Source organism: Prunus avium, chromosome 6 (genome assembly GCF_965620075.1).
Source record: "Prunus avium chromosome 6, drPruAviu1.hap1.1, whole genome shotgun sequence".
Classification (NCBI taxonomy): domain Eukaryota; kingdom Viridiplantae; phylum Streptophyta; class Magnoliopsida; order Rosales; family Rosaceae; genus Prunus; species Prunus avium.
Window position 1 is genome coordinate 30,950,494 of NC_142289.1, and position 22,423 is coordinate 30,972,916.

At 39.1% G+C, this 22,423-nt stretch overlaps 1 protein-coding gene and 1 pseudogene across 1 annotated transcript; both read left to right on the forward strand.

The window, feature by feature from the left end:
• Positions 1–8,346: 8,346 nt before the first annotated feature.
• Positions 8,347–8,491, forward strand: LOC148294036 (5.8S ribosomal RNA; annotated as a pseudogene).
• An 8,365-nt stretch (positions 8,492–16,856) lies between these two features.
• On the forward strand, positions 16,857–21,554 carry LOC148294037 (uncharacterized). Its single transcript, XM_088254321.1, has 6 exons — positions 16,857–17,061; positions 17,160–17,256; positions 20,607–20,746; positions 21,139–21,232; positions 21,326–21,393; positions 21,531–21,554. The coding sequence occupies exons 1-6, from the start codon at positions 17,053–17,055 to the stop codon at positions 21,552–21,554; spliced, it is 432 nt and encodes a 143-aa protein (XP_088110447.1). The 5' UTR covers positions 16,857–17,052.
• Positions 21,555–22,423: the final 869 nt, after the last annotated feature.

A 22,423-nucleotide genomic window follows, 5' to 3' on the forward strand; every position in this document is an offset into this window, starting at 1 on the left:
ATGTATATCTTATCTAAGCTTTGTATATATATATAAATCATTTCATTGTCGAAAGTTTAATATTTTTGATACTCCATGTCTTTGCTTTCCTTGTCCTCGTTTCCCTTGCATCTCTCTCCAAATCCTACGAAAGTTTCAAAGATACATTTCTCTCATAACCTTAATTAATTTCCTTAGTTTTCTTCTAATTAAGAAAAATATAGAAGCATATGCAGGAATTTCACTCCACTGGAACATCAGTTCTAGCTTCTCTAACATCACTCATATTCTCCTTCAATATTGAAAATCATCATCATCATGCATACTTTCAAGGACACACACACACACATATATATATATATATATGCGGTTGTGCTGGTAGTCTTGCTCCCATTATTCACTCTCTTTGCGCACTCCATCCAAATTGACCTTTACGGATGGACTGATTTAAAAGAAATGATTTAAATTTCGACAATAAGGTGAAAATAGTTAAAAAAAAGAAACTACAAAAACACTACACAAAAATTTGCTATGGATTTGAAACAATTACAAACAAAATATTTGAAGTGGATTTAAAATAACTATATGCAATTGATTATTTGAAATTCCTGTGTTTACAATACATATAAAAAACACACGAACCATAAAGCTTCACAATTCTGATTATAAAAGTACTGCATGATTATGATCCTTGGCCTCGATCACAACCATATTATGATGCTGCCCAAGTTTCCTATTCCTAAGGAGTGCAATATTACTAGGTTGTGGTCGACATGCCCTCGCATTTGAGAAGCAGTTCCTAGCAACTTCTCCCACCATATTATGATGTTGCCCAACTTTTGGCATCAATCTGAAATCAATTGGTCGAAGAAGTTGGTCACTTTAAGTTCGTACCCAAGTTCGTCTCCTAAAGGGATTGGTTACAACATTGCATAGTTTTAGTAATTGGATTTTAGTAAAAACTCATCAAATGACTCCTCCCAACATATTATGATGTTGCCCATGTTTTGGGCTCGATCCGAAATCAATTGGTCAAAAAAGTTGTTCACTTTAAGTTCGTGCCCAAGTTCGTACTGTAAAGAGAGTGGTTGGAACATTGCATAGTTTTATTAATTGGATTTTAGTAAATACTCACCAAATGACTCCTCCCACCATGTTGATGTTGCCCAAGTTTTGGGCTCGATCCGAAATCAATTGGTCAAAGAAGTTGGTCACTTTATGTACATACCCAAGTTCGTACCATAAAGGAAGTGGTTAGAACATTGCATAGTTTTAGTGATTGGATTTCAGTTAAAACTCACCAAATGCCTCCTCTAACCACATTATGATGTTGCCCAAGTTTTGGCCTCAATTCGAAATCAATTAGTCAAAGAAGTTGGACACTTTAAGTTCATACCGTAAATGGAGTGGTTGGAATATGGCATAGTTTTATTAATTGGATTTCAGTAAAAACTCACCAAATGACTCCTCCCATCATATTATGATGTTGCCCATGTTTTGGGCTCAATCTGAAATCAATTAGTCAAAAAAGTTGTTCACTTTAAGTACGTACCCAAGTTCGTATCGTAAAGGGAGTGGTTGGAAGATTGCATAGTTTTATTAATTGGATCCTAGTAACTACTCACCAAATGACTCCTTCCATCATATTATGATGTGGTCCAAGTTTTGGGGTCGATCCGAAATCAATTGGTCAAAGAAGTTGGACACTTTAAGTTTGTATCGTAGAGGGAGTGGTTGGAACATGGCATAGTTTTATTAATTGGATTTTAATAAAAACTCAGCAAATGACTCCTCCCACCATATTATGATGTTGCCTAAGTTTTGGGTTAGATCCGACATCAATTGGTCAAAGAAGTTGGTCACTTTAAGTTTGTACCCACGTTCGTACCGTGGAACGGATAAGAAAGTTGTGGACATGTCAGAATAGGTGTGGTTTGAGACAAGCATATGACTACTGGCAGGATTAACTAGGTAGCATTTCTTTCCAACATCGGCTCCGTGCAAGAAAAATGACCTTGTGGATCAAGAGCTTGCCGCGGGCACGACAGTCGTACTTGTTGAGCGAAAAAGTTTCAAATTGGACGATGGGAGGCCAAAGACCCAACGTCCGCTTCATGCTCTGAATCTGAGATCACAAGCAGAAACTTGTGGACCTTCATAATCTCACAATGAGGCGTGGCTTGATCGGGACACATGCATTGCTACAACGTCCTCATGCTGCCTGCGAAAGGTAAGAGAAGGAAAGGGACAACGAGAGGCACCATTCCTTAACAATAAGTAGCCAAAACAAGAACCCATTAACACGCACAAGCCAATCTTGAAGTATCAATGACGAGGGGTATGAGACGATAGTTCGATGCCAGAGCAAAGAGCCTGCCGGTGTATACAACCCATTCAGCACTCACACGTCGTTGCTTTAGCAAAGCCCAGTGTTGAGACCCAAAAATCCAAGGGTTGGGCCCAAGTTTATTCCTAGCCCAGCACAAATATTTAATTGCAAAAGGAGCCCAATTGGGACATAAGGGAACTTGTAGGATGCACCTGCGCGAGCCATGAGCCACGTGTCACGCCAAGCAAACGTGCATGCCCACCACGCAGAGGGGGCCAAAACGCACCGGCTCTATAAATTCACGCTTACTAACCTATCCAATGCTACTTGGCTCGATCATAGCTTATTGTGGCATGATGGAACTCAAGCACAAGCATGCTGAATAAACATGCAACGCCATGTAAAAGACCGTTATTCTAATACCATGTCGTGCTACAGGCTTAAGTGGGCCCAAGCCACGTAATTACTCGGGGCTTGCTGAGAAGGTTGTGGTATGGACGAGTACGAGCACTCACATGGCCCATTGAGGGTTCAAGGAATGAAAGTTTTACACCATTTGGATGCCGTTAAAACTCAAGCCCATTCCTCGGGCCTAAACACATGGATTAGCATGAGAGAGGAAAAGAGGTGACTCAATGCCTTAGGAGAACATTTATTAATCTGCTGCAACACTTAGACAATCTCACGATTAGTTAAAATGCCCAAAATAAAGCAAATAGGCTACTTCCAGCAGCTTGACGAAAACACACAGGCCGCTAGAAAGAGAGTAGTAATAACCCGATATCGTAAGCAAAGCCCAACCTAGCGCCTTGTTAAAAAAATCTAGCTTCGTATTGTCAAAACCCTATAACAATCAACGAGAAGCCATTGCAGGAACCGGAGGAAATCCATAAGTGTAGAAGAAGTACCCGTTGGACAAACGACTCTATCCATTCTCCTTTTCCTCTGCAAGCTTTAATTTAAAAACCAAGAAAGAAAGCAGGTGGCGCCTCACCCCCATAGGGAGGTCCAGCCGCATAGAAAACCTTGGAACTCCAAAGAGCATGTGACCCATGCGCTCCGGTTGAAGAAATTTCACCAAAAGGGAGTGAATGGAAAGAAGCAATGGAAAAATGGGAATGGAGGATCGATAGAATTAGGGTTCTAAGTGCCTATAAAAAGGAGCTTCCTCTACCCAGAAAAGGATCATCCAGAGCGTGACCAAGCTTTGTCAAGCAACTGGAAATTTACTTTAGACACCCTACATTCTGCCTCCATTGTTTTCTCCCTTTCTAAGATTGAAATCCTCATAATTTTCTTCTTTCCTCACGCTGAACCTTTTCTCTCTGTAAGAAGTCCACGTTCTTGTCTCTTTTTCTCTCTCTCTCTCTCTCTCTCTCAAATTGCTAAACTTGTGAAGGCTTAGCTCCCATGCCACAAGCTCCTCAAGCCAAGTCACTTATCAATTTGTTAAGTTCATTTGGTTATTAGTGAAAAGAACCTGAAAGTGTTTTCTAAGGTTTTAGCAAATCTTACAAAACTCTTTTGGAGCCTGGTTCTTGAACTCACGCACTGGGGGATTTTGTTTGTCTTCCTCTTACAGCAGCCTAAGCCCATTCGTCAGGCTGCTGGAACAAAAAGACCCCTACACCCAGCAGCACCAAACGAACCACACATCTCAACAAGCACAATGGCTAACTGAGAATGCAGCTACACCAAGTGGAGCGAAGGATTGGTCATCTACTTCATTTTGCATGGGAGAGCACGGAGTTGGTACGAACTCCTTCTCAAATGCGAGGGCATGTCAACCACAACTTCATTTTGCAACTATCAACCAACCGTGTAGGGTGACGATGGGTGGATAGTCGCAGATTGAGGTTGCATAGCCAATTTTTTTAAAAAATTTCATCGAAATGAAAAAAGAAATATTTCGTTACCTTAAGAGTAGTGGGCAAGTGACGAGTCAAAGTGTCATAGGTAAAGTTTTAACCTTTGTGTGCATGGTTGTTTTTAGAAATTCAACCTAATACCAGGGACGTTGAAAGTGACACTCTTATGATTTGAAAACCCACAACATTTAAATAACTTTTTCAAAAAAATTTCAAACCCACAAGATTTAAATAACTTTTTGAAAAACTTCTTCCAAATGACACATTTTGATCCTTGGCAAGTGCTCAACCCCAATCCGTAACTATCCACTCACCGCCACACCACATGGGGCAGGAGTGGGTGAATGATGTGCTTCCTGGGGGTGGCATAGACAATCTTTTGCATGCAAGGGAATGTCTATGCCAACCCCGGGAAGCACACCATTAACCCACCATGTGGGCGACGATGGGTTGGCTTCAGATGAACTTTAGTTTAGGGTTGTCCTCAGTTATGCTTTTGTGTTGGGAGTACGGCCACCAAACTTTCTTAGTGCATAGGTAGGTCGATGATGGCTTTCGGCGGAGTTGATGAAGAATCTAGCTAATTATCGGCCACACGAACACATGGGCGGTGGGTTGGCTTTGGAAGAAGTGAGCCAATTCTCTTCGGAGGTGGTTGAGCTATGATTAGGATTGTCTAGGCATTGCTTGTGTGTTCATAGTGCGAGCCCAATGCACAAGAAAGTCAATGATGACACTCTTAAAAGTAGTAATGATGCCACAAAATATCAGTTGCCTTCATAGTAGTGGGCAAGTGGTAAGTCAGAGTGTATAGCCCACTACTCGTGTGACAACACCATCAATAGCTATCTAGTTCATCCCTTAAAGGGATTGATTACAACATTGCATAGTTTTAGTAATTGGATTTCAGTAAAAACTCACTAAATGACTCATCCCAACATATTATGATGTTGCCCATGTTTTGCGCTTGATCTGAAATCAATTGGTCAAAAAAGTTGTTCACTTTATGTTTGTACCCAAGTTCATACCGTAAAGGGAGTTGTTAGAACATTGCATAGTTTTATTAATTGGATTTTAATAAATACTCACCAAATGACTCCTCCCATCATATTATGTTGCCCAAGTTTTAGGCTCGATCCGAAATCAATTGGTCAAATAAGTTGGTCACTTTAAGCTCGTACCGTAAAGAGAGTGGTTGCAATATTGCATAGTTTTAGTGATTGAATTTCAGTAAAAACTCATCAAATGCCTCCTCCAACCACATTATGATGTTAACCAAGTTTTGGGCTTGATTCGAAATCAATTGGTCAAACAAGTTGAACACTTTAAGTTCGTACCGTAAAGAGAGTGGTTGGAACATTGCATAGTTTTATTAATTGGATTTCAGTAAAAACTTACCAAATGACTCCTCCCATCATATTATAATGTTGCTCATGTTTTGGGCTCGATCCATAGAGGGAGTGGTACGAACTTAAAGTACCATTCCCTCTACTTAATAAGTTGAGCAGAGAAATCCTTGATCAATTGGTCATCTAGTTCATTTTTCATGGGAAAGCACAGAGTTGCTAGGAACTCCTTCTTAAATGTAAGGGCATGTCGACCACAACCTTATTTTGCAACTATCAACCACCGGTGTCGAGTGGCGGTGGTTGGATAGTCGCGAATTGGGGTTGCCTAGCCAATTTTTTAAAAAAGATTTCTTCAAAATGACAAAGAAATGTTTCGTTGCCTTCGGAGCATTGGGTGAGTTGCAAGTCGGAGTGTCATCGGTAAAGTTTTACCTTGGTGTGCATAGTTGTTTTTAGAAACTCAACCCAATACCAGGGACATTGAAAGTGACACTCTTATGACTTGCAAACCCACAACATTTAAAGAAATTTTTCAAAAAAAAATCAAACCCACAAGATTTAAAAAAACTTTTTGAAAAATTTCTTCCAAATGACACATTTTGATTCTTGGCAAGTGCTCAACCCCAATCCGTAACTATCCACTCACTGCCACACCACACGAGGCGGGAGTGCATGAATAGTGTACTTTCTGTGGTTGGCATAGACAATCTTTTGCATGGGAGGGAATGTCTATGTCAACCCTAGGAAGCACACAATTCGCCCACAATGTAGGTGACGATGGGTTGGCTTCAGATGAACTTTAGCTTGGGGTTGTTCTCGGTTATGTTTTTGTGTTGGGAGTACGGCCACCCTTCTCAGTGCATAGGTATGTTGAGGATAGATTTCGGCGGAGTTTATGAAGAAGCTAGCCAATTATCGGCCACACGAACACATGGGCGGTGGGTTGGCTTTGGAAGAAGTGAGCCAATTCTCTTCAGAGGTAGTTGAGCTATGATTAGGATTGTCTAGGCATTGCTTGTGTGTGCACAATGCGAGCCCAATGCACCAGAAAGTCAAGGATGACACTCTAAAAGTAGCAATGATGCGACAAAATATCAGTTTCCTTCGGAGTAGTGGGCAAGTGGTGAGTCGGAGTGTATAATGATCTGAATATATATGTTTATGCAACATGAAGTGTTTTGCTCTTCTTCAAGTCTACATGAAAACCCAAATATATTTTTAGGGCATGCCAAAAAATCCACTGCACCAACACATGATTTCCATGTGGGCCTTGCTATCATGCGTCGAAAATCCCATAGCAAAAGAGAAAAAAAAAAAAAAAAGGTTTAACATGCAAACTTACTAGAGAAAATAGAAAAATACAACTCATATTTGAATTTTTGGTTTGGGTAGGAATTAATTCGAAATTGAAATAACTCTATTAGGCAAACACACACGCACACCCCAAAAAACACACCAAAAAGAAAAGAAGAAAAATTTGTGGGCGGAGGAAGGGTGCACAGTGTAACCCCTAAACACCATGGACTTATCTTAACACAATGCTTGTATTTGTCTATTTCTTTGAACTCAATTGGCCTTCATAACAACAACAATACACATAGTTGTAGTTTTCTTTTTCATGCATGTGTGCATTTGTGTTGTGGATTTGTTTTTATGTTTTGGGAGGTGAGATTTTAGCTATTAAGCCTCGAACATATCATCAATTCAACTCCAATCCCATTGTCCATTGTTCAAATCGAACAAGACCCTTTTCTCTTCAAATACCTCCAAATCCCTCCCTCCCTCCACACAACAAACACACTCTCTCATACTAGTATTATGGCAATTAAGACAATTAATTATTTATAGAATCAAAGTAATTCTTGAATGTGTGATGTGGTTATAGTGAATTAAGGCAATTAACTACTTTTTGAATTCTTTAGATGATTCTTGTGATGTGCTAACAATCGATTGTATTTTTTTTATTTTTTTGTCTTCTATTTTTTTTTCCATGCAGATACGCAATACGTAGACAAACCAAATTATATATCTATTGATGTTAGAAATGTTGCCTACACCCCATATACAAGCATTTGAAATTCCTTCAGCTAATGGAAGATACTGTTTAGTTGGACATGTTACACCCATTTTGGAGGCTTTGAAGATTTTACAACCACTTCATCCCATTTTTTGCCCACCTGAAAAGTAAGTTATGCTTGCAAAATGCCACAATTTAGGGATATTGTCATTAATCAAAGTTTTACTTATCCCACATCGCTCCACTAAAACTCGTTTGGTGGCTTTGAATGGACAAGACCGGGAATGAACTCAGTCTCATCTCATACAACCCAGGAGATGACTTGTTGCTTATCCAATTAAATAAATACAGTCTGGAGCACCAAGAGAGTCTTTTAATTGAGAGATGATTATTTTTTAGGATACTACGTTCCTGCCTTTTGTACACACCACCCGTCATTCCTACCAATTGAATGGTCCAGTGAAGTGTTCGGATCGTGGCGACGTGGGAGGTTTGCTACCCGCGACATCACGAGAAGTCCACTAAACCTTATCATTTTGAGGAAGGAGAAGTCGTAAGAAGGATCATTGTCAAAACCTGCCTAGCAGAACGACCCGAGAACTAGTTTCAAAGCGGGAGATGAGAGGTCTTGCGACTCCTTGTCCCTTTATCTCAAGAGCGTTGAGTTTGCGCAACCGACCCTTTCAAGTGTACAAACGAAGACCGGCATGAATTCCACCAAGGAACTTGAATGAGAGAGCACGTCCATGTTGCCATGGAAACGGTGTGTACGAGTGGCGTCGTCATCTTCAAATATGTCAAAACGACTCTTGGTAACGGATATCTCGGCTCTCGCATAGATGAAGAACGTAGCTAAATGCGATACTTGGTGTCAATTACAGAATCCCGTGAACCTTATTAAAACATACTAACTCAATTATATACTTGTTGAGTGCTTTGCTAAGTCTATCAAATTAGTTGATCAGGGATCTACTTAATTCGTATTTGAGAAGAGAAATCTGCAAGGAACAACACAAAGAATAGACTAACACCCACCCCCCCTCCCCCTCCTCAGGGGCAAAACATGCTAGGAAAGAAAATAAAATAAAAAAGCCCCCAAGCACATCGTATCATCTCAACATTGACAAAAAAACCTCATATTAAAACATAGTCCTTGAGACAGGCGGAGAATCAAAGATCGGCCAAAGGGATAACGAAGAAAACTTCACATAACAATAACAAACTTGGCCTAGCCACTTAACATGAACACGGGGATCAAGAACAAAAGCATTTGCCAGATAATAAGCCCACGAATGCTCCAAGAACACATTAAGGAAGGCACCCAGGAGAATCCACTAGGCTAGTCTCCATAGGTTTGTCAAGAGGGACACCAACATCACCAGAATTTTCAGCCTCTGTCACAGAGTAACCAGTCAAACCCATAAAGATGGGTAAAAGGATGGTACCCAACAACTCTAGTTGCCAAAAACCTAGCCCAACACTGTGAAAATGAGGACTAAAGCTATTGACCCTAGGTAAAGAGCCACTCATGCCAAATCTCTAGACATCGGCCATCTTCTCATGAAGGTAAGGGTTGATATCGCTGATCAGACGACTGAGGGGGCGTGAGGAAAGCCACCTTCACTTTGACCGTCGACCTTAATGAAGCAGCTTGCACCATAGTCGTCGTTGACTTGGAGACTGTTGGCACATTTACAGTAGCAAACTCGCTGAAACCACCATACCAAGGCAACCATCAGAAATGCCGACACACTGAGGAGAAAGTGAACGACAAAACCAACGTCCACGATCTGAGAGAGACGACAACGAGGCCAACACCCCAGAGTCGAAGAGATGAGTGACGGCAGCGACTCGACGTGGAAGAAAAGTGACTCGACGCTATCAAGTCGAGGAGGGAGACGACGGCTGAACCTGGATGAGAAAGGTTTGTCCAATATAAAGTACCATAAAAGAAGGAAAGGGACAACGAGAGGCACCATTCTTAACAATAGGTAGCCAAAACAGGAACCCATTAACCAGCACAAGCTAATCTTTAAGCATCAATGACGAGGGGTATGAGACAATAGTTCGATGCCATAACAAAGAGCTTGCCGGTGCATACAACCCATTCACCACTCACACGCCGTTGCTTTAGCAAACCCTAGCACCACCAAACGAACTGCACATCTAAACAAGCACAATTGCTAACCGAGAATACGGCTACACCGAGTGGAGCCAAGCTCACACCACTAGACATGACAAGAATACCATGAAATCTAGAAACTAGGTAACTGATATGTTGTGGGTTTTCAACTCATACGAATGTCACTTTCAACGTCCCTGGTATTGGATTGAGTTTCTAAAAACAATTGTACACACCAAGGTTAAACTTTAGCGATGACACTCCGACTCACCACTCGCCCACTACTCCAAAGGCAAGTGATATTTTGTGGCATCGTTGCTACTTTTAATAGTGTCATCCTAGACTTTCTTGTGCATTGGGCTCGCATTCTGCACATACAAGCAATCCCTAGACAATTCTAATAATAGCTTAACCACCTCCGAAGAGAATTGGCTAGCTACTTCCAAAGCCAACCTACTGTCCACATGTTCGTGTGGCCGAAAATTGGCTAACTTCTTCATCAACTCCACCAAAAGCCATCCTCGACATACCTGTTCACTGAGAAGGTTTGGTTGACCGTACTCCCAACACAAAAGCATAACCAAGGACAACCCCTAGCTAAAGTTCATCTGAAGCCAACCCATCGTCGCCCACAGAGTGGGTGAATGGTGTGCCCACCCACTCCTGCCCCGTGTGGTGTGGCGGTGAGTGGATAGTTACGGATTGTGGTTGAGCACTTGCCAAGGATCAAAATGTGTCATTTGGAAGAAAGAAAATGAAAGGTTCAAATGCGAGGGAACTAGATAATGAACTAGGAAACATGCAATAATGAACTAGATGATCCAAATCTAACCATAAAAAGAAATCTAAAAGGAAAGAAAATGAAAGGTTCATATGCTTATTAATAAATATAATTTCATATATGATATGACCAAGATACTGTAAAAACGAAAAAAATAAACCATTGTACACATGTTGAAAATGAAACTACTCACTTTAAAGAAGTCTTCCCATATTTTTCACTTGTGACAATATACTCCGATGAATATTGTTTGTAAAACCATATTTTAAATCATCAAGCAAAGCCTTAAAATTTCCTTAAGTACTTAGTTTCTCATAATTTAAACGTAATGCCCATAATAAACGCATAACCAGTTTGGAAATTTCCACCGGTTTTAACATTTCCTCCATGATCTCTAATAACAAATCATGCAGGCAAGGACCCACTAGTGTAGTAGTTTAGAGTAATTGCTCCCCCATGCAAGGTCCTGGGTTCGAGTCCTAGCATTCGTGTTGTATGTATGAGTTAGTGTATTATCGCCCCGGCCCCCCCAAATAGGAAAGGTCCTAAAAAATATATATAACAAATCATGCCCATCAAAATTTAACTTGTGATAACCATAATTAGGTGGCGCCCAAGTAATCCGATTTCCATCTTTTTTAAAAAATAAAAAAAATGGTCCAAGGCCTCCAAATAAGAACAAGCCGGTCCAATTATTATAACCATGTCATTGTCCGATAGTGACATTGATCATGGGTGCATTTTTTTTGTTAAAATGATTGGTCTCTAATGCAGTTTTTTATTCACTTTGACATAAAAAAAAGAGTTGCAAGGAAAAACATTTTTTTTTAAAAGGAAGCAACGAAAGATGGATAGTTTGCCCAATAGTGACATCCAATAGGTTACATTTCAAAAGTGACATCCATGGATGTTATGTTTAAAGTGGACCAGCATATCAATTTGTTTCCTACGCTCACATCGGAAAGGGATATTTTCAATTGCTTGTATTAATTTCAAAATTCAAGGTTAGAAAGGGACTTTAAATTCATTTTCTCTAATAAAAAGATCACTTCGTAATTAATCAATATGTAATATTACAATTAAAATTTGGCCAAAACATACAATTTCTCAAATACTTCCAAAATACTTATATAAGGAACAATCCCTAAAAAGAAGAGAAATTCTTTTATATATATATGAAACATATGGGATAAACCCCATAACAAGAACTAAACAACAATAATCATGTTAGTGGGGTATAGTTCAGTTGGTTGAGTTCTTCCATCTCCACTCATGTGGGGAGAAACCCTAAATCCAATTACCCAATGAATATTTAATATGAGTACCATCTCCCACAATCCATCGAATCTCCTTTAAAAGAATTTCTCATACACTTAAAATACCTTAACCCACCAATTATCTTTTTGAGTTAAAGTTTTCAACCTAACTCAGCTAAAACAGCTTTATTAAAATGTTCCAAATCCCAACCACCGAACTTTTTACCTGTAATCAAGCTATAAGGGGATTATGCCAAAAGAATTTACGTGCCACAATATCGATTTCTTTACTTGCTTTGGTGCCAAGTTGTTACACAAGTTTATCTCTTCACTTGTCATGTATTCTCTTCCCTCCTTGGTGTCTGTCTACCTCTTGATACCCTGAGAATCTCACAAATCATATATCATTATTGAAAGGATGAAAAAAAACATGTTCCTTTATACCATATTAACACCAAACATATGGATTTGCCTTACAAACTCGTAATAGGAAAGAGAGAAATCGACAATAATCTCCATCTCTCTCTCTCTCTCTCTCTCTCTCTCTCCCAAGAATCTGTCAATATTCAGTCTCTAACTCAGATCTTGAGAACTACCTTAGTATATATTCAGTCTACTGGAACCCTAATCTTCTCAAACCAGTTCCTCAGTTAACTTTGGAAACTGGCCTCAATCAATTCTCTCCCACATATACAATGGTTTTTTATTTTTCTCCTCAAAAGATTAAAGACATGTATCATGTATCTATATTCCTTCCAAAATTGTTAGAAGAGAAGACAATGATGTTGATCCAACAGAAAACACACATCACTGTCAATGAATACATGAGTGAGAGAGAATTTATTATGAACCATAGACAAATTAAATTACATGATGTATATATAATCTAAGCTTTCTGTATATATGTATATATATATATATATCATTTCATTGTTGAAAGTTTAATATTTTTGATACTCCATGTCTTTGCTGTCCTTGTCCTCGTTTCCCTTGCATCTCTCTCCAAACCCTAGGAAAGTTTCAAAGATACATTTCTCTCATAACCTTAATTAATTTCCTTAGTTTTCTTCTAATTAAGAAAAATATAGAAGCATATGCAGGAATTTCACTCCACTGGAATATCAGTTCTATCTTCTCTAACACCACTCATATTCTCCTTCAATATTGAAAATCATCATCATCATGCCTACTTTCAAGGACACATATATATGCGGTTGTGCTGATAGTCTTCCTCCCATTATTCACTCTCTTTGTGCACTCCATCCAAATTGACCTTACGGATGGACTGATTTAGAAGAAATGATTTAAATTTCGACAATAAGGCGAAAATAGTTAAAAAAAAGAAACTACAAAAACACTACACAGAAATTTGCAATGGATTTGAAACAATTACAAACAAAATATTTGAAGTGGAATCAAAATAACTATATGCAATTGATTATTTGAAATTCCTGTGTTTAAAATACACATAAAAAGCACACGAACCATAAAGCTTCACAGTTCTGATCATAAAAAAAAGAAAAAAAAGAAGAAGAAAAGCCGAAGATCTTCACAACTAGTAAAATCTGGTGCTCATTACAACTCAAACATTTATTTCTTCACTTCTTAATTTCATGTTCTGTGATAACACTCATGTATTAAACATCCATATATTTGGGGAACTTTGGAACAGCTAGCTATAGGATATATAATTGTCGAAAATTTGACCGACCTCTACATATATCTATAGCAGATCTCTAGATTAGGCTACAAAAATCTTTGTGCATCTACTGTGCATATCCATACTAATCTGAGAGGGAGATAAGAGAGTTTGTTACCTTAAAAGCCCCGAAAATGTTACCTTATGAGTAGGTAGGCCTCTTTTATGTGCATTCGTCGGTTAATAATTCAAAAGGTTCTGGAGAAAGAAAACCCTTTTGGATCTAACGGAAATTGGCAATATATCATAAAGAATTAAAGCATACGCGTGCGCGCGCACACATATATATATATATATATGTAGTCATAATCTAATCATACATATGTAATCAAGACAAAGTAGATATGTATGTTAAATATTGAACCAAGATGGCATTCACCTGCATTGGCACCTGCACCTATTGCTTGTTCCTTCTCTTCCTTTCTACCTTCCACACATATTCTTAATTCTCTTTCCTTTTTTCTTGCCTTAGCCATGCTTTGAGGCTTTGAAGCTCTGGTGTTTAAAGTTTTGAGGAGATGAAGGAAGAAACAAGTGCAGGTGCAAATGCAGATAAAAGCAACATATTGGCATCTGTGCTAGTTCTGCTCCCATTTTCAAAGTTTCAAGGGCTGCAGTATATTCTCTCTTAGTGTTTGCCATAAAACTTCCCCAAGTGCTACGAGGATTTATAAGCAGATATTGTTGATATTTCTGGAGAGAGAATGTGCGCGTGCGTGCCGAATTTTTTTTATTTATCAAATCTGATTAATTATTAAAGCAGAAATCGACACATCGGATTACTTTCTTCATTTCACCTGGTGGATAATTGATAAAATAAAAGGATTGCATTATTCTGACTTGATACATCACTAGTATGTGTTTATTTATATATTTTTTAATACAAGCGATAGTTTAAATTACAAAATGAGGGGGGTTTCTCACACATACTACTAAGATACCATAAAGATTCGACTCGATTAGACCCTATTGGCTTCTTACAAGGATTTTAAGTGTTAGCGTACACACATTTTTTCTAGATAAAATGAGGTGCTATGTTATAAAATTATAGATCTGTACACACGTTAATAAAAATCTGTGTGAGTTGATGGTTGAAATTGACTGGCAAAACATATCAAAGCGTCCTGAGAAGGAATATACCCGTATATAGCAAAAAATATGTAGTTTGTATTGTTGTAAATGAAACATGTACCTAACACACGGACCTCATAAAATAGAAAGTTCTTTTCTTTTTTTTCAATTTTCTAATAATACAAACAAAAGAACGTATAAATTTTTGAAATTGAAGTATTGAAATTCGTAACTACGTCGTTGAAAGATATTGAGTGACAAAAAAAAAAAGTGTGAAAATAGTACAAAAGCATTGAGGGATGGTGATAGATAAGAACATAAAGGCAACCATTTTTTTGTGGTATTATGAACGGATAAGGATTTGACGAGCTCCATTATTATGGTATCATCCAAAAAACAGAGAGAGACATGTAACAGTATCCTCCTATTATTACACTAGCTATATATCTGCCCTAGTACTAAATGGCGCCAATCAGTCAGGGCCACGTGATGCAAAGCGCCTAAGCACGTGGGATTTGATGTCTCAAGTAATCAGAGGCTGCCACGTGTCGTACTGTACTGGAAAAACACCTGGGCATGAACAGATGGACCGGATAGTCGCGTGGGCTCTTCCTCTTTTTGCCCGGGGAAGGAGGTGGGGATAGGGGCAGGTTCCATGTTGGATTTAAAGAGGACGAGAGGATGCTTTCTTTTATTTATCACGGGGCGGACTAAAAGAAGCTTTTGCTGCCTGGCAGGCCATGCTATGTGGACCCAAACTCGCCTTCCTCGTGGCTTTTGCAATGAGAGACAGAGAGACAGAGAGAGAGACAGAGTATCTGTTGAGCTGCTCGAGCATCATCATCGCAGACGTCTTCGGACCACAACGCCCCACACATTGATTTCTTCTAGCGCATCAAATGAAATGACCATACAATTCGAATTTGGGCTTGTGCAGTGAACTCTAACATATGTAAGATTGGGCTTGCATTTATGGGCTTGAGTCTAACCTTACTCGACCCAAATAAACATGATTCGACTAACTTGAGTAGGGATGGCATAAATCATCGTCGGGCCCCCGGCCCTAATGGGAATTGATTTCGGGGCAAAACGGGTATGGGTAAGGAATGGTATTCACATTCACGTCTCCGAACTCAACTCGATAATTATATATTTATTTTCAAATTAATAAATATATAATATAATACCCTTGTGTTATAGTGAAATAATTATTATATTTAATACTTCATTCCAGGTAAATAAAGAAGACTGGCATTTTGGTTCATACATCTTCCGCAAATGTATCTTGGAATCAATATTGTAAGTTTTTGTGAAATTAGTTTAAATAGATCTTAACTATTTCTTGCCCTCCAAAGTCCTAACCCTGTTCTTCAACTTCTAATTTAACCACCCAAAAAATTGTCTTGATTACTGATAATAAATTTCATGAGATTCACAGCTATATTTATGTGCAATAGATCATATGATGCTGTGATTGGATCTAATTTGCAGTTTGTTCTATACCTGCTGATTATCAATTCTTATCTCATTAGCATATTATGGATGATTGTCTTGAAAACATAAAGATCATTTCAAAAAATAGGGGATTTGGGCTGGGATGGGGGATAGCCCCCCGATTGGTACGGGGACGGGGATTCCCCGAAACAGCTTAAATGGGGTGGGGGATGGGAGGCAGGGGATGGGAAGTGGGGACGAGGATGGTATTGGCATACCTGGCCCATTGCCATCCCTAATCTTGCACTCAACCAAAACGAATTTAATTCTAACCTTGGATAAAATTATTTAGACTTCAAGTTAGGGTTTGGCAACTCAACCGGACCATATCAATTGGTTGGCACTGGCCACCGAATTGACATTTTCTGGTATTTTGAATATTTCACCATTATCTGTCTTTTGCTTTATATATATAGATATAGAAAAAGTGTGAATTTACCATATTATCCTCATTTAATTAAAAATTTCAACTCTTAATGTTTGCATTAACCAAGGGTATTTTCTGGTATTTTGAATGTTTCACCATTCTCTGCCTTTTGCTTTATATATATAGATATAGAAAAAGTGTGAATTTACCATATTATCCTCATTTAATTAAAAATTTCAACTCTTAATGTTTGCATTAACCAAGGGTATTTTCTGGTATTTTGAATGTTTCACCATTCTCTGCCTTTTGCTTTATATATATATATAATGACCAGTCTATTTAGAATAAATAATGACTTTTAGGGTTCGAGTCTTAGTATTTGTGTAGTCTGTGTGAGTTTAGTATCGCCTCTCTCAATAGGAAATGTCAAAAAAAACAAAAAACAATGACTCTATGAATAAAATAAAATAAAACAATGACTCTCCCCCTCCCTCTTCTCCCTCTTCTCCCTCTCTAGAATAAACAATGACCCTCCATCACAAAAATAAGAAAACAAAGACCCTGTATGACATGACAGCATTCAAATTGAAAATGGGAATTAATCTTTGAATACAATCCTTAAATACCCGCCATATATCTCTTCTCGTTTTCCACTGATCTCCCATTTTCAACAACTCAACTACAAGAAAAAGAACCAAACCAACCAAGACGCACAGCACAATGGCCTGGGTACGGAGTCAACCCATCCATCTCTCACTTTTTTTTTCTTCTTTTTTTTTCTCTGTGCATTTGTGCAAGTGCCTAATGGGTTTTATGTTTTAATGCAGATTTGGAACAAGGGAGCTGGGGATGAGAAGAAAGAGGTGCACCACCATATCGTTGTCTCTGCTACCCAGATTGAAAAAATTAAGCAAGATTTTGGAGGTTCTTTATTCTCTCATAAACATAATCATGTTTTAGTTTCCTTCGGCTTTTAATTGTTTGAAAGTTAGACATCACTTTGTTGGGGCCTGCCTCGAGATGTGGTCCAATAATTTAGAGAGAGTTTATACTTACTATTTGTAATTAGTAAAAAGCATTATTGCCACACTAATTGTCGTTAAATGATTAAGTGATGTTGGGCGTTATTTCAAGCCTCATCGTGGGTTAAGACAAGGAGACCCCCTCTCGCCTTATCTTTTTATTGTGGTAAGTGAAATCTTGTCCTTAAATCTGTCTTGCGCTATCGACCTGGGTGTTTTGCAGGGCATCAAGCTGTGTCGTGGGGGACCCACCCTATCCCACATTTTCTTTGCGGACGACTCCTTATTTTTCCTCAAAGCAAGCAAGGGTAATTGTAGAGCTCTAAACAGATTGCTAGAGGGTTACTGCCTTGCCTCTGGTCAGCGAATAAACTTTGAAAAATCTGTGATCTTCATGAGCCCAAATACCCCGTTAAATGTGAGAAACGAGGTGTCTGCAATTTTGAAGGTGCCAATGTCAAACAACCCGGGGAACTATCTTGGGCTCCCAACTATGTGGGGAAGATCAAAAAAATTGGCTCTGCAGTATGTCCTTGAGAGAATTTTGAAGAAGATCCAAGGCTGGAAAGCTAAGGCTCTAACTATGGCGGGTCGTGAAGTTTTGATCAAGGCGGTTGCCATGGCTGTCCCTACGTACCCAATGTCGTGCTTCAAGTTCCCCAGCACCATGTGCAAAGCAATCAACTCAGAGATAAGTCGCTTCTGGTGGGGAGCAACTGATGAAGGTAGGAAGGTTCATTGGAAAAATTGGGAAGGTCTGTGCCAGGCAAAGAGTGGTGGAGGCATGGGGTTTAGAGACTTAGAGGTTTTTAACCAAGCGTTATTAGCCAAACAATGCTGGAGGCTTTGGTCTAATCCGCATGCCTTTTGGGCCAGGTTACTGAAAGCACGATATTTTCCTAATGCGGATTTTGCACATGCCCAGCGAGGGCCCCGACCATCTTGGATCTGGTCTAGCTTACTAGAGGGAAGAAAAATCATGCTAGATGGTGCAAGGTGGCAAGTTGGAAATGGAACCAAAGTTGACATCTGGAAAGACAATTGGCTACCGTGCGACCAAGTAACTAAGCCATCACCTACTCAAGCGATTATGGGTGCCGTTCCAACAACAGTAAATGGTCTGATTGATAGAGAGGCAAATGTTTGGAATCTTGATCCTATTCAACAGTTGGTCCACCCGCGGGATTTGTCTCTGATCAGGGCAATACCTTTATGCAATCCTGAAGAAGACGATAGGCTGGTATGGCCGTGGGACATACGAGCTCTCACTGTTAAGAGTGGTTATTTCTGGGCGATAGCCAAAAAAAATGCCATGAGGTTGTTACCGGGTAACTCCTCTCACCAAGTTGATAAGGGCACCTGGAAGGTTTTATGGAGCTTGAAGGTGGTTCCGAAAATAAAAAATTTCATGTGGAGAGCAATTTCGAATGCACTTCCAACAACCCTTAATCTTTTCAAACGAAAGATCACCACAAGACCTCTCTGCTCCATTTGCGGTCAATTTGAAGAAACTCCTGAGCACATGCTTCTGTTGTGCCCCTGGGTCCACTGTGTCTGGTTGGGGTCCCCTCTGAACTACAGACCAAATGCTCAACAAATTTCAACGCTGGATGTGTGGCTTTATGGTCTATCTTCATCACTTTTAAGCGACAAAGCTACCATGATGAGGGTTGTGGGAACTGTGGGTATTCTTTGGTGGGAAATTTGGAAAGAGCGTTGCTCCGCTGTTTTTGAAAATCGGAACCCAATCCCTGAGGTTGTGCTGCGAAAGTGCTGTAGCAGTCTACATGAGATGTGTATTGGTGAGGCCGACAGCAGCTCCATGGAGTTGAGGAACGCCTTTAATCCCGAAGCCACCCCCGTTTGGAGACCTCCTCCCAGCGATAAGGTTAAGGTTAATGTTGATGGTGCGTGGAATGCAGCCACTGGTCTTGCTGGTGTTGGCTGTGTCATTAGGAACTCTAATGGTGATTTACTTGGTGGTGAATCAAGAATCAACGTGCGATCTGCCCCTATTGAGGCTGAAGCGGAGGCTGTTCTTAGTGGTCTTCATCTTGCTAAGGAGCAGGGTCATCACGATGTGGTTCTTGAATGTGACTCTCAAGTAGTTGTCCAGTCTCTTAGAGACAGAAAAAGGGCGATCCCTTGGAAGATCTACCCCTTTATTCAAGCTATTCGTAGGTTGGTGTCTTGGTTCTCATCCATTCAGTGGACATGGATTCCCCGCACCGCCAACAAAGCTGCCCATGTGGCAGCAACTATCGCCAATTTGAGGGTGAGGCATCTTAGATGGGCTTCTCAGCCCCCTCCCTCCCTGGTGCTTGTTCTCTCCCGGGATGGCCTGCCTGGGCCACCATATTAGTGCTTTTATTTTGCCTCGTTCATGGTCTGTAGTTTCTGGGCTACGTGTTTAGCCTTGATGCACTACGTCATGTTTCTTCCTTTTGTTGGTTTCTTCTTTGTAGTTTCCTCCCCAGCTTTTGGGTCTTTTATTGAAAGCTGTAGTTGACCAAAAAAAAAAAAAAGATTGTTTCGGTAGGAGCTCAAAATTATATATATACTAAAGCCCAATACAATCAGGTACTATTCATAAGTACTGTTTTTTGAACAGTAAAATGACAGAAAAACCCCCATTTCACTGTTACAAAGCCTTATTTTTTCCAGCAATACAGTAAATTGTCGATTTTGCCCTTTTTAAAAATTTTCCTTATGTTCCCTTTTTGCCCCTCTCTCTTTGGATGCTAACTCTCCCCACTGTTTCGTTTCCACAGAGCGTTGCCACTATTTAGATCTCAATGTACATATAAACAAAGCCATGTTTCCTACTTATTTTTACGACTTTATACACATTTGACGCAATTTCAAAACCCGCAACATTGCGCGGACACCGTTGCTAGTACTTTCTAAACAACTAAAAGAGTTTCTCATAATGTTTGATAGAAGAACTTAAAACTAGTTTTGGCGAACAAAAGCGCTTTATGCTCTATAGGAAGTACTAAAAATTTTGACGTTCATAAAATAGAAAGGGCTTTTAGACAAAATGCTTATGAGCAGAAAAGTATTTCTAGAAAATATGCTTATGACCAAAAGTGCTTCCAACATAAACTATCTCAAAAATACCCTTAATTCATTTAACGAAATCAACATAGTGGTAATGCCCCCAATATCTTCATTTGTAGAATTTTCTATCTCTACAAAAACATTAGATCACATCAAGGTGAGCTCCACTAATGCGATTCCTTATATATGAAGGCGTTGAAAACACCGGCACCTTGTCAAAGTGCCCATGGGTCAACCACATGAAGAAGTTGATGCCAATAAAACAGCCTGAAAAAGAGGCAGGGCTCAATGGTAACAACAACAACAGCATGGCAAATCAGATTCAGATGAAAGCTAGTAAGAGCAAGTCCAGCAGTGGAGGCTGGACTCGGGCTGAAGGGGAGAGGGGGGGGGGGGGGGGGGGGGGTAGGAGGTGGACCCCAGTAGTCTGGGCTGGCCCGAGGGGGAGTTCAGCCTAAGTTCAAGCCCAGGTTTGCTGACGTCAGCAACCAAAAAAAATACCAAAAAATTCAGATTTAAAAAAAAAAAAAAAATTACGTAGTCATATTTTTCACTTCCCACATCAAAACTCTATACAAATTTATCTCCTTATATCTTATGTGAATAGTTGTTGCCATGGCAATTGGTGGAAACACCACAACCTTTTGCAAGGGCAACCACTATTCATGTGAATAGTAGCTGCCCTAACCCCCCCTTGCCATGGCAAAGGGTTCACTGCTGGAAGTGCTCTAATATGGTGCAAAATGTTCGACAAAGATTCTTTCCTCTAAAACCTTGGCATGATTTCAACAGGGATCTCTTGAAAGCTCATCCACAACGTAAATAAATTTATTATTGTTTTTATAAAAATTAAATTAAATTATGTATCTTTTATTGTATTTTTTTCGTTTTATTATTTTTTACTTTTATAGAGACATATGATGGGAAAAAATATGAGCTTCCATGGCACACATTAGATGGTTTGCCGTCGTCACACGAAAATAAAACAAATTAAGAAAGAGAAATGTAATTTAAATGTTTTTCATTTGATGTTGGGGTTTTATATCATTATATGTAATATGTGAATTTTGTGACAAATCTTAAGTTTGTCTATATGGAAGGGGAAAAAAACTTAATTTTCGTACCAATGCATCATGTTGAAACTGTGTTTTTTTTGTTGGTGACCAATCACAAATAATGGACACATAATTCATAAAACACCATTTTTAGAATTAGAATGCCAATTTTCTCTTTTAGTTCATCTAATTTGCTAACATTGTTTACTCTAGTCCACGTACATACAATTATGAAGATTTTGACTTTAATTAAATTCCAACAGAATGGTTATTAATATGATTAAGTGGGAAGCTATGTTACATAAACACTTCATTAAGTTGAAATGTTGAAGTGTCGGACGCTCGTACATGACTCAAACACACTTTGGACACAACCAAAGACACTTACCGACAGAGTTCAAGCCATGATCAAGAAACGATATGGACTATTTTGAAACTTTTGATTAAAATTGGAATCAAAACATAATTATTGAAACTCTTTTAAACAGCAGGACCAATTTGAAAATTAAAAAAAATCTGGGGTTAAGATTGTAATTTCGAAACTCTTTTATACCTATACCTATTACCTTATCATCCGCTCTTCTTTCTCCCCCAACTTCCTCCACCTCTTTTCGTCTCCTTTTTTTTTTCCTAGTTGTGATTATATTTGCTTGGAAGTTGGATCTAAAAGAACTTAACCAAAGAATTGGACATTAGAATTTGTGACATTTCTTCTTCTCTTGTTTGATATGTCTAGTTCATCTTCTCAACTGATTTTTTTTTTAAATTTAGAATTTTAATTGGAGTTTTCTTAGGGAAAATGAGTAATACTAACTCTAATGAGGGCTTCTCCTCTTTTGCTACTCAATCCTATGAGGATAGTGCTCCTCTATAGAAGTATGTTACAAAAATTGAATCAAATAAGAAAAGAGGAGACATTAGTTTCAAGTGTCATGATTGTCAATGCAACTTTAA

Excerpts from the sequence above, each read along its gene's own strand:
- LOC148294037 (XM_088254321.1), top strand. Across the intron at positions 20,747-21,138 it reads CAAATCAGATTCAGATGAAA|TGCTCTAATATGGTGCAAAA; the intron begins GCTAGTAAGAGC and ends CACTGCTGGAAG. Across the intron at positions 21,394-21,530 it reads GTTTGCCGTCGTCACACGAA|TTTCGTACCAATGCATCATG; the intron begins AATAAAACAAAT and ends AAAAAACTTAAT.